This window comes from Schistocerca gregaria, chromosome 5 (genome assembly GCF_023897955.1).
Source record: "Schistocerca gregaria isolate iqSchGreg1 chromosome 5, iqSchGreg1.2, whole genome shotgun sequence".
In the NCBI taxonomy this organism is placed as follows: Eukaryota; Metazoa; Arthropoda; class Insecta; order Orthoptera; family Acrididae; genus Schistocerca; species Schistocerca gregaria.
Window position 1 is genome coordinate 146,849,912 of NC_064924.1, and position 13,444 is coordinate 146,863,355.

The following is a 13,444-nucleotide window of genomic DNA, read 5'->3' on the forward strand; positions in this document are numbered from 1 at the left end:
GTTTTGGCTTATCAGTGAATTTCTTTAGAAGTAAAATAGCATGTTCCACAGAATTAGTTTTAAAATGTTAGAATATAAAGAAATATTTTCGTGAAAACTTCCTCTGCTGTTACACCTCCTTAAGGATTGAACGTCATAACAACACCGAAAAATGTATGTTTTAAATTTCTAACTGAAAAACCAAACATAAATTTTCAGATATTTAGTTGCAAATACCTGTTCATAATGAAATATCTCCATAAAAAGTATCATCCACTATTTTACCCCCTTAGGGATTGAATTTCCAGAAACAATGAATCACGTAATTTTTTATTCTACCTGAAAAGCCAGACACAGATTTTCTTAGATTTAGCTTTAAAAATATTTTGGTAATTAAATAATTTCATAAGTTTTTTATTCCTTATTTCATCCCCTTATGGCATGAATTTCGAAAAAACACTGAAATATGTTTCTCTTTTTTTGTACTTTCAGGCAAGAGGTCAGATATCAATTTTCGCAGATGTGGCTTTAAAAATACTTCAGAATTTATTTACAAAAAGTCACCCAGTATTCTATCCTCTTAGAGATTGAATTTCCAAAAATGTTGAATCACATATTCCTTTATTTCTGACCAAGAAACCAAATACCAGCTTTCATAGTTCTTGTTTGAAAACTGCCTAAATAGTGACATATTTTGAAAATACCTTTGTCCCCTAATTCACCCCCTTGTGAGTGGAATTTCGAACAGTTCCTTACTACCTGCCTACAGTAAAAGGTAAACAATCTCTCCAAATTGTAGGTTTCTATTCTTAGTGGTTTTGGAAGCGCAATGATGAGTCAGTAAATCAGTCAGGTCTTCTACCACCCCTTACAAGTTGAATATGCAACTAAACTGAAACACAATTTTTTATTTGTAAACGAGAGGTCAAATTAAGACTTAAATATGCTTTCATAACGGCTTTAAATATACTTTCATAATGAAATATTTTCATAAAGGTTTTCATCCCCTATTTTACTTCTATATAGGTTGAATTTCTGAAAATATGGAAATGTATATATATAAATAAAACTGAGAAGTTACTTACCAGTTTTAATATATGTGACTTTAAAATGATATAATAGTTCTTTAATAGTGATGTACTTTTAAAAAACATTTCTCACTATATCACCCCATAGGTTCAAATTTTCAAAAATGCTAAAAGACATATTTCTTTATTTCTGATCTAGAATCAGAATACCAGTTTTTTAGTTCTAGCTTCTAAATTTCCTTCATATTAACACATTTTAAAAAAACTGCCACATCGTCAAAAAACTGCTGTGCACTTATTTCATTCTCTTAGGGAAAGAATTTCGAAAAATCTCTTCTTGAACAGGCCTGCAGTATAAGATCAACTCTCTCCAATGTCAAATTTCTATCCTTAGCAGTTTGGTCTGGGTGATGATGAATCAGTCAATCAGTCAGGATATTTCCTTTTATATATTCATAGAGGTGATAGTAATAACAATAATTATAATTTTTCATTATGTAAATATAGATTACACATTGACAATTAAGCACTGAATTAATAGTTGTTATGAATCAAGGTGCATACCGAAAAATTGCTGTTATAGTGTAAAAAATTAATCCACATAAGGAAAGAGAAATTGACAAAGGCATATGTAAGTGTAGCAAATTTTGTTTATCAAAAATGACATAAAATGTATATGTCAATTTCTTTTTATTCAAAATAGAGCAATGAAACACACACACACACACACACACACACACACACACACATAAATTTCAAATGTAACTAATTAACTTAATAACAGAGAATGAGAACCTTTTAAGTAACAATGAACTCAAGTTATAATTAATGTATCTTCTTCTCACTATATACCAACCCAACATTATTTAGGTCAAATAGCTATCAGGAAAGGAGCTTTCTGCCATCTGCTTATACTTGTATGCCTGAAAATTATAAATACCTTTCTTGAAGTAAGTATAATTGTGTAATTTTTTTGCATTTATAGTCTATGGGCAATAATAATATAATTGAGAATATATGGCATAATATTTCAAAGCCACCTATTTAATTATCAGTGCTTCCTTTTTAATGCCCTGTTATACCAAAAATATTAGGCCTTGTTAGGTAATAGACACTCTTATTGATCTCTTCATTAAGTTATTTAATACATTTGGAATGACAAAATGTGTTTGCATATTTCTAAACCTGCGCCTTATAAATTCCTTCATTTTTAAGTGTCCATTTAATGAAAACAAAGGGAAAGTACTGTAAAACACACAAAACAACAAGTTGCAAAATTAGTTACACCAAGTTTGGTACAAGTCGAAAACTACAGTTGTTTGCAAATCATACAAGCAAAATACACACCAAATAGGTAACAGATTTTGCTCATCTTTCATAAAATCATAGTGCACACTTACAAGTACCAAATACTGACTATTTACAAACCTTGTCTCAAGCTTTTACAGGAAATTGTAAAATCCAACACCATACAAGAGTGCCAGCTGTCCAGCACCACATCAGGGTAATCATTTTTCTCCTAATGTTCCACGGAACACTTGCTTCACTAAAACAAATCATATTTCTTCAGAATAGTATGATAATGATATTGATATTCACCAAGATTTACTACAGTGATTATTCTTATTATGATTTCTAAATCAATATTACTGTAGGACATATTTATGCAACTTAACACACTTTGAAAACTATTAAAAAGGGATGTTACATCATTTTAGGTAATTCATTGATAGCTTTAGAACAAAACTCCAAACATTTCAATGAGTAAAGAATATTTCATTTCTTATGCAGTGCTTCATTGTTTGATGTTTGACATGTTTATATAAAAAGAAGCTTATGAAGAAATCTTATAAAGCTAATGTCTGTGAATAATTTTCTTAATATTACAAAGCCCAAAAAACTTCATTAATAGACTGTCTACTTGGTTCCCTTATATTTTTAACATAAATATTTTGTGATAATGAATGGCCTAATCATTATTAATACTAATATTAATTTTTTGTGATCCGTGGTGTTAGCATTCAATTTTTTAAGGTTTATTCTGCATTATTAAAGTATGTTTGCTTGAGCACGTGAAAGAAAAGTTGTACAAAAACATCTCATCAGCTAATGAAACTACAAGGTAGCCATCAACATTGGTCTTAATAAATATATTTGAAAAAATATATCACATGTATTGTCAGTCTTCACACCCTCTCACAATATTTATAAAGCATGCAAGTTGGTGTACTGCAACATTTTATTGCTAGAAATAGTAGCAAGAAAGCAAATATTTACATTGCAAACATTTCTTTAGGTCAGTTTGATTTAACAATTACCATGCAGTGCATCAAAATCAATTTATGATGACTTAACGATAAGTCACCATAAGCTGAAAGATAGTTAAAAAAATAAGGCACTACCTTTATTTCCATAAGACAGCATGCTTAATCCTTGAAAACAGAACACAGTAGGGACTCCATTGATGCTGTCATCTACACTCCTGGAAATTGAAATAAGAACACCGTGAATTCATTGTCCCAGGAAGGGGAAACTTTATTGACACATTCCTGGGGTCAGATACATCACATGATCACACTGACAGAACCACAGGCACATAAACACAGGCAACAGAGCATGCACAATGTCGGCACTAGTACAGTGTATATCCACCTTTCGCAGCAATGCAGGCTGCTATTCTCCCATGGAGACGATCGTAGAGATGCTGGATGTAGTCCTGTGGAACGGCTTGCCATGCCATTTCCACCTGGCGCCTCAGTTGGACCAGCGTTCGTGCTGGACGTGCAGACCGCGTGAGACGACGCTTCATCCAGTCCCAAACATGCTCAATGGGGGACAGATCCGGAGATCTTGCTGGCCAGGGTAGTTGACTTACACCTTCTAGAGCACGTTGGTTGGCACGGGATACATGCGGATGTGCATTGTCCTGTTGGAACAGTAAGTTCCCTTGCCGGTCTAGGAATGGTAGAACGATGGGTTCGATGATGGTTTGGATGTACCGGGCACTATTCAGTGTCCCCTCGACGATCACCAGAGGTGTACGGCCAGTGTAGGAGTTCGCTCCCCACACCATGATGCCGGGTGTTGGCCCTGTGTGCCTCGGTCGTATGCAGTCCTGATTGTGGCGCTCACCTGCACGGCGCCAAACACGCATACGACCATCATTGGCACCAAGGCAGAAACGACTCTCATCGCTGAAGACGACACGTATCCATTCGTCCCTCCATTCACGCCTGTCGCGACACCACTGGAGGCGGGCTGCACGATGTTGGGGCGTGAGCGGAAGACGGCCTGACGGTGTGCGGGACCGTAGACCAGCTTCATGGAGACGGTTGCGAATGGTCCTTGCCGATACCCCAGGAGCAACAGTGTCCCTAATTTGCTGGGAAGTGGCGGTGTGGTCCTCTACAGCACTGCGTAGCATCCTACGGTCTTGGCGTGCATCTGTGCGTCGCTGCGGTCCGGTCCCAGGTCGACGGGCATGTGCACCTTCCGCCGACCACTGGCGAAAACATCGATGTACTGTGGAGACCTCACGCCCCACGTGTTGAGCAATTCGGCGGTACGTCCACCCGGTCTCCCACATGCCCACTATACGCCCTCGCTCAAAGTCCGTCAACTGCACATACGGTTCACGTCCACGCTGTCGCGGCATGCTACCAGTGTTAAAGACTGCGATGGAGCTCCGTATGCCACGACAAACTGGCTGACACTGACGGCGGCGGTGCACAAATGCTGCGCAGCTAGCGCCATTCGACGGCCAACACCGCGGTTCCTGGTTTGTCCGCTGTGCCGTGCGTGTGATCATTGCTTGTACAGCCCTCTCGCAGTGTCCGGAGCAAGTATGGTGGGTCTGACACACCGGTGTCAGTGTGTTCTTTTTTCCATTTCCAGGAGTGTATAATTATCAAATACCTGTTAAAAGTGAAGGGTCATCAAGTATGAACTGTTGACACTGAAAACAAGATCAATGAGCATTTACAAAATTATAAACAGAGTTCAACCCTATCATAGATTGCTCCTGTTCATATACAGTGTATGAAAACTGTTGTAGCCTGTTTTTGTTTTCCATTAGAAACTTGATCCAGAATCTTCCAGAAATTACATAGATTAAGTGATAAATAATTGCAGGATAGGAGACCAAAATTGATAATGTACATGTCGCAAGCTAGTGGCTATAGCCACTGCTGAGCTGGATGACATACAGAACATGGCAATATCGGTGAACGACGTTGAAGATTGTATCGAAGGGGCATAGTACAAATGAAAGCAATATTTGATTCTTGTTAAAATATCATACCTCTCATTTACATGCCATTTTATATGAGGTCAAGTTGTATGAGCATAATCAGATATCATGTCAAGATGAAATAATGTTTCAATACATGATGTTGAGGGAATAATTTCATACTTGCATGACTGTCCATAGACTGTTGAAGAACAGCACTCAATGGACACAAATATAATTATCAAAAGCTGAAATGATTATTCTGTATCACATTATAGAGAATATCTAAAATGTGTATATTTGACTCATAAAATAAAGACGGAAAATAATTTTTTTCCAGATTACAGCTGGAAAGTTGTGGAGAAGATAGTAGTGAAGACTGAGATAAAAAAGGTAAGTTTCGGTAAAATCATATTGTTTAACTGATGCAATAATAAACATTATTCTGGAAATAGAAACTCGTGTGTGATGTATACATCATTTTTCAGAAGTATGTCGTTTTGCTGGTAGGTACTCTCTACAGCTAAAGTCAGTAACAACCCAGAAGGGGCAGCTTCAACAAACAGAAGTAGTCCAAGGGGAAAGCCATCAAGCTGATGGGTCAGGATGTGCAGAAAGTCATTGGAGTCACCTGGCAGAGGACAGATGAAGAACACTCTAGCTGGGAACAACTGATAAAAATGTACTTCGACATGTGATATGAAAAGACCCAATCATTTTGTAGGACAAATGACTGCTGATCATTATGAGAAATCTTCATTATCAGTGTGACATCCATTTCTGAGTGAAGGACTCTTCCTGATTTACCTATGTTTTCCGATTTTCAGCTGTGTGTTTCCATTAGACCATTGTCTGGGTCTTTTGATATCTTTTGGAATAAATATAATTTCCTTGTTTCATCTGCCATCCATCACACATAATCGATTGTTAGTATTAAAAATTCAATTTATTGAACCAAAAGTACCTTACTGTTCATTTACTTTCTGCATAGCTTGTCACTGCCTTCAACTGAGATAAGAACAAATACTTATCAACTGATTGAATGAAATCATTTTTAATTTATACAAATTTATGTTTGAGGTTCTAGTTGTATGATATTCTAGTATAATAATGAAATTTCTGTTCATCATTCAATTCAATTAAGCTTACCTGTTGATTGTTGAAACAGACATGCATTCGAAGCAAACAGTATAATATACTACACAAGCTGTAGATTGTTCAAGCAGTCATCAGTAACTTTTAATTTCTCTTTTCCATCCAAATTAAACAATGTGAAATTCCCCCTAGTGCTGTCAAGTTTAGCTTTGGTGATACGACATCTCCTTTTCTGTCTCCTCTTTCAGTTTCGAATTTCCTTTTATACGGATGAAATTCGAGGTGTGACACTAACATAATGGGACTGATACTGTAATACATTTTATTTAAAAAACATACATGTGTAGTGATTGTCACCCTTAACATTCTCTTCTCCTCTATCCCTACAATGCTCCTTGTGAATGTTCCATCAATGTAAACAGTGGTGTAAGTCTTTCGCTATGAGCTCCAGACTGAAATATTGTTCCTTTTAAAGCAGATTTGACCTTGGGAAATAGATAAGTCACATGGTGCTAGGTCAGACGAATAAGGTAGCTAATCTAACACTGAGATGCTGGCTTTGCTAGAAACCTCTTTCAGCCAGTGTATTGTCTTGCTGTAGAACCCATGACTTCTTCTTCCACAGTTTAGTTCATTCTGTTATTTCCTGTTGGAGTTGAGCAAGTACTGCAAGGTAGTAATGTTGATTAATAGTGGGGATATACAGTTCTATGAATAATGTAAAACAAGGCAAGCATTATCACTTTGACTTTTGATTTACTAACTGGAACTTCTTTCACTTTCAGTGAAGTTGGCCCTTCCACTGTATGGAGTGGCGCTTAATTTCTGTAAGTCAAAAACCAACATTTGTCACATGTTTTCACCCTTTCCAAGAAATTAGGACATATTCAGTGGTACTCAGGTTGCCAGTACAAACATTTTCACAAACTTCTTTTTGTTCATCATGAGAATCTTTGCCACTAGTTTTGCTTAACCTTTTCTTACGTTAAATTGGATATGAAAAATATGTGTTAGGTATTCATCAACAATTACTACAGTTCCAGAAATCGATCGAATACTCAAGCAATGGTCATATCAACTCATATTGCTTACGTTTTGATATCTGCATCCGTTTTTGATAGTGACAGGTGTCCTGGTTGTGAGACATCTTCAAAGTCTTAGAAACAATTGAATCACTCAAAAACTCATGTACATCAGAAACAGTGTTAGCCTCATACTTCTTTTAGTGAAAGATACGTTGCAACAGCTGTTTTTCCAAGTTACATGTGAAACTTCAGAGCAATTAGTAGCTCTATTATTACAATTGTCATATTTCTGGCAAAACAAAATAACAGCTCTTACACAAACAAAGGCAATGGCTATGCACATTGTCTGCAGACATTAGAGATAATGTATTCGACTTAGACACTGTCTTGCTTAATAGCTACTGGCTATTCATCTTCAGAACATGTGAGTCGTATTATTTTGTAGCCACACCTCCTACTATGGAACCTGTATTCTTCAACATATAAACAGAAACTAAATTGTGTCTGGTTTCTCAAAGGTTATTAGGACAATATTTCTATAAAATTGCTAATTGAAAATCATTTTCTCTTTTTGATTACCTATATTTCAAAATCACCTTTTTTGTGATATGTTTATAATATTATTTTCTAAGATTTTTAACTTATTACTTGTTTTCCATAGTACATTTTTCTGTTCAAGAATGAATTCTTGTAATCGTTTTTTCTGACTCCATACGTGACAGATATGACTCTTTCAAGGTTTAGATTTGTTTTTCTCTTCATTTATGAATATACGATCCCTGGAAATTTGTAATTGGTTTGAGATATATCCTATACCACTCTTTTATTGGTTGATAAAATAAAATAAATTTAATTTTGTTTTGCATTTGAACTTGATAAGGCTATTTTCTGTTCCTATCTTTATTTTTGAAAATACAAGTATGTTAAGGAAATACATATGATATTTTAAGAAAATTTAGTAATTTTATGTCATCTGTGATTTACGTTAAGTATGACTCATGTCATTTCTTATGTATATAGTGTTTTCCATTCAAAAATCGATTTATTATTTTGTTATACTCCTTGTTACCATTTGTCATATGTTTCTTTTGTCATTTATCAGTCGTCTTCTACCTCCTCACCGGAATGTGAGTACATAGGGCAAGAGACTTCTATGATTTTGTAGAATATTTTAATTTCATTTCTTAAATTATTGTTTTCTGTTTCAGATTCCTTCAATATCTGTAACAGAATCTTTTCATTTCATAGTGTTAATATTTTCTTAATATTAATGTCATTTTTGTACTATCAGAACTATTGAAGGTGTTTAAGTGTTGAACAATTTACCATAATTAGGAATTTGTGGTTACATTAAATATCAAATATTCTTGAATTATTTTTATGCAACAGCTACACACAGAATATTGTTTGATTACCACACACAAAAAGGCTTCATTAAGGCATTGGTTTTGGCCACAACAAAAGACACACTCTTCCAACACTAATGTCTCAGAAAATGGTCTGTAACAGATTGTCTGTACCAAATGAGCGGTGAATTATGTGATTACACACTTATAAGTAATGAGTTTTTGTATTTTGATTTAAAATTGCTAGCCAAAGCCTATACTGTCTTTTTTTAATTCTTAAAAAGAATATCATAGCTAACTATTTCATTGTTGCATTTATTTAGAAAATGCATTTATGACAGTTAATATTTGTTGTTTTATTGCTTTGAAAATTTTTAGCATTTTCATGTTATTTACTTGTCACTGGTAAATGAAATCACATTTCTTTTTATAACTGTTTATACAAATCATTTGGAATTTTTTATTAACCTCTAGAAGTTCTTAGACAGTACAGAAACTTTTTTCATCTCTAACACATTCTGTTAATCTCTAGTTTTCGTTTTCATAGATGGGGCAAGTAACTTCAAATATTATTGACCAATTTCTATTTTTTCTCCATGATATGATTATTCTGTCACATAGTAAAAAACACAGCAAGTTTTCATCCATTATTATGGTTTTGATGGTTGTCAGTAGTTCACTGAATATAATGATTTCTTTTTGTAAGGACTGCACCATGCCTCAGTTGCAATGCCAGTGTTTCTATGAAGATTGTAAGGGAAAAAATCATACTTTTTGTTAGTTCATAATTTTATATAGTCATCATTTTATAGGAAATGTAGATTAATGGATCTGAATCTGATTTGCACTCCATAGACTTAACCATGTATACAGGGTCTGTTGGTTACTGAGGACAGTGTACTGAACAACGTTTCATCTGTACTTACGTCACTTGCTGGCTGGTAATTATAGCCATTACAAGTCATATGATTTTAGGTTGGTTAGTAACACCTGCTACAAATGGGAAGATCAAGCCCTTAATGCTTACTTTTAACTGGTCAGTAGGTCAGGTGTTGAAGTCTTGACACACGTTTGCAAAAACGGCTAGTCCATTTAGATGTGCAGTATGACTGTGCAGAAAGCATCCAATGATAAGGTATGTGACATGTTTGTGGGAATACTTTTTGATACAGAAAAATCAGCCATCCCTCCTTCCCCCACAAGTGGCGCTCCCTTCCCCCACCCACACCCCCTCCCACACACACGGGTGCGGTGCCCCCGCCCCCCCCCCCCCATTTGGCTAAAGTTGTGACTAAAAATATATTGACCAAGTACAGTGTGCACAAATTATTACATTGTCTAGAAATCATATATGTTATGAAGCATTTTGATTCAATTCCATTAATATCTATATGGTCTACTATTGGGGAACAAGGAATAAATTCAATATATGTTTGCATACTGTAGCATATATTCTTCAGTGCTACAGTTTCCATTAGACTTCATCGTGATGCTGGGAAATTCTAAACTGAAAGAAGAAGAGGACTGTCTATGATTAAAAAATTCTTGATTGTACTAGAGGGACCTTACAGATCTGTGAATTGAGAAAATGAAGGTACATTTTCTAAGGGAACATAATTATATGAGTGATGTTTGGATCTTTTTCTGATGATACTGTATTGTTTATCTGTATTGCAGTTAAGCTTCAAATACATAATGGAAGGAATTGGTAGAGAGAGTGTGAAAGATCTGAAAACATGTTATGTAAGACTGAGCTAATATATAAGTAATACGTCAACAGTAAATAGTAAATTAAAAGGTGCAAATAATAACAGCAGCCATTCACAATAGAGTGATTTCATATCATGTGTAGTTTGGGGCTTGTTGCCTACCTTCAGGTTGTTTACATTCGAATATGTCTCTCTATGCTCAGTGTTGGTAATCACTGTTTAAATAAAAAACAAGTAGTGTAATGATGACTAAATACACACAACTGAGACAGTTGGAAGTTGCTATGTGAGATACATTGTGAGATATTGTAGTACATACATGCAGCTAGAGTAACCACATCATTTCTGCAGTGCATTTATCAAATATATTTTAAAAAAACTCAACTCTTTTTACACATTACCTTTCTATTAGTCATCATAGCAATTACTTGTTCTTCCATATTGTGCCTTTGATACAGTAGATTTTAGTAACTTCAGAAGCACATGCACTCACAACATCCAATGTGTTTACAGAGGAGAACACAGGTTGTGGTCAAAGAGCTTAAATCTGAGAAATACAGAGATGTTACACAGATAGAAAAGTACAGATACTACAGTTTGTGAAATTGAAATTATTACATGTTTATGGAACTGCACTCTGAGTTATAATATATAGAATAGTTGCTGGGAAATAATATATGGTTAAAAAATCATTGTAATTTTTTTACAGGTTTCATTGAAAAAAAAATCTGAAAGACGTATAGAAACGACTTGTTTACCAGGTTTGCTGATTCATTGAGAATCAGATGTGATTAGTTGGAACTGTGATGTTATATAAGTTTCAAGCTCTTGAAGATTCATTTTCTTCTCTTTTCTGACAGTGTGTAGTATCAGCAGGTTGTCTTTAATGGCTGTGGATGTGTGGCCATCTCCTTTCAGATGTGTCACAAAGGTGGAGTTACCAAAGTCATTTAACTGGAAGGGATCCATGTCTTCTTGGCATCTTATAGTGAAATGTCTTCCTGTCTGGCATATGCAGAACTGTTGGCAGTTGTCAGATGGAAGTTTGTAAACACCTGCCAAAGGATATTTGAGTATCAATGTTCTGAAAAAGATTAGCAACTTGCTATGAAATTTCTCCTATAAAAGGGGAGCGAGCAAATGTGTGTCAGTGTTCTTTTGAAACTGGTTTAGGAAGTGTACATCATTTCATTTTGATTTTGTTGTTAAGTTTGTCAGTTACATGTGTGTGGCATATATTCCTGTGTGCATTTCCTTTGAGAATTTAATTTCTTTCTGTTGATCTAGAGGACTGAGTGGAAGTTTATGGATACGATTTAGTGTGGATCTCAAGAATGTCATTTTGTTTTATATTGGGTGACAGGAGAAGTTGTTTATGGCAAAATCACTGGTGGTGTTTTTTTGGTCGAAAGGCTTGTTTGTTATTTACATTAGAGATCGTAACATCAAGAAAACTAATTCCTTTATCTACTTGATGTTTCACAGTGAAGTTTGTTATTGTACATGCTACTGTATCTGGAAGTTTTTCAGTCTCATAAGATGTACCATTTGTAGGATAATGGCATCATCAACATAACTTTTATAATAAATTATTTTGTCTTTAGGCCAACGTTCTGACCTGAAAAATTGATTTTCTATGTGAATGATGCAAATGTATGCAAGGATTCATGCTAAACTACTGCCAATTGCAAGACAATCTTCTTGTTTGTAAATTTTGTTCTTGAAAGAGAAACGAATATGTGACAGGATTAGTTCTAACAGTTCAGTGAGTTCATATATCAAAGCCTTGGATAACTTTTTGTATTTTAATAGGTTGTTTTTAATTAACTGGATTATGTCATAAATAGGTATGATAGTGTAAAGGTTTATCATGTTCACTGAAGCAAATTTGTCATCCTGTGGTATTAGTATGTCTTTGAAATCTCTTATAAAATCATAACAATTCTTAATTGAAAAGGTCCTTCCATAAGTATAAAAATTGCTCAGAATGTTTTTAGCATCTTGCTGATGAAATATACTGGACAATTTCTTGATTTAACTATAGAATATATATGACAATTTGGCTTATGGATTTTTCATTGTGAATGTAGTTTTGGTGCTGATGGGTATGTGCCAAGGTATTTTATCACAGCATAGTCAGATAACAGGAAATCAAAAGATTTCAGAAGTTTCGTTAGTTGGGCTTGAATAAATTTGATAAATTCACTTTTGCAAGTCATCTGAAGGAACATGGACACTCAGCCAAAAACCATTACAGACAACCTGTCAGCAAAGGAAAGAAAATAAGTATCCTGAAGAGCTTGAAGCTACCATCCAGATACCCAGCTCATCACACCAACTGAAAACGGTACAATAATCATTTAATGTGACAAAATTTGTCAGCAGCTATTTTGTGTATTATAAATGACAGTGTGGTTCCATAATCATTATCAGTTTCATTTCCTGTAGTATCTGTATGTCTATATATGTGCAGCATCTCTGGGTTTCTCAGCTCTAAGCTCCTGGACCATAACCTCTGTTTCCTTATGGAAACATGTAGGATTTTATGAGTGCAGGTGCTTCTGTAATTACTAACATCTATTGTATTAAAGATATGATGTGGAAGTAATGATAATTGCGATATTGACCAGTATACAGGTAATGTGTGAAAATTTGAGATTTTTATTATTAAAATATGAAAAATATAATGTGAAAACAACGTGGATACTGCAGTGATATGTTTGTAATGTAATATCCTATAATACGCCACTTACTAACTTCCAGTTGTCTCAGTTGTGTCTATTTAGTCATCATCATATCATATTTTCAAATAAACAACGATTATCTACAATATTAAGCTTGGAAACATGTATTTCAATGTAAACCACCTCAAACCCAAAACCAGCCATATGTTAAATAAAACTGCCTTTATTGTGACTGGTAGCAGTTATTATTCTACACCCTATAAGGGAGCACTCACAGAGTTCAGCTTATATCCATTATATATAAAATTCAAGTACAAATTAAACCTGAAGTCATGCAATCAGTTTATAAT

At 34.8% G+C, this 13,444-nt stretch overlaps 1 protein-coding gene across 1 annotated transcript in view; it reads left to right on the top strand.

Annotated features, from left to right (window-relative positions):
- The window catches only part of LOC126272626 (leucine-zipper-like transcriptional regulator 1), an 89,339-nt gene extending 80,381 nt beyond the window's left edge, over positions 1–8,958 (top strand). The window contains exons 4-5 of the mRNA XM_049975584.1: positions 5,576–5,628; positions 5,746–8,958. Of these exons, the coding sequence (XP_049831541.1) occupies positions 5,576–5,618 (43 nt within the window). The 3' untranslated portion in view covers positions 5,619–5,628; positions 5,746–8,958. The remainder of the gene's footprint in view (positions 1–5,575; positions 5,629–5,745) is intronic.
- The last annotated feature ends 4,486 nt before the right edge of the window (positions 8,959–13,444 follow it).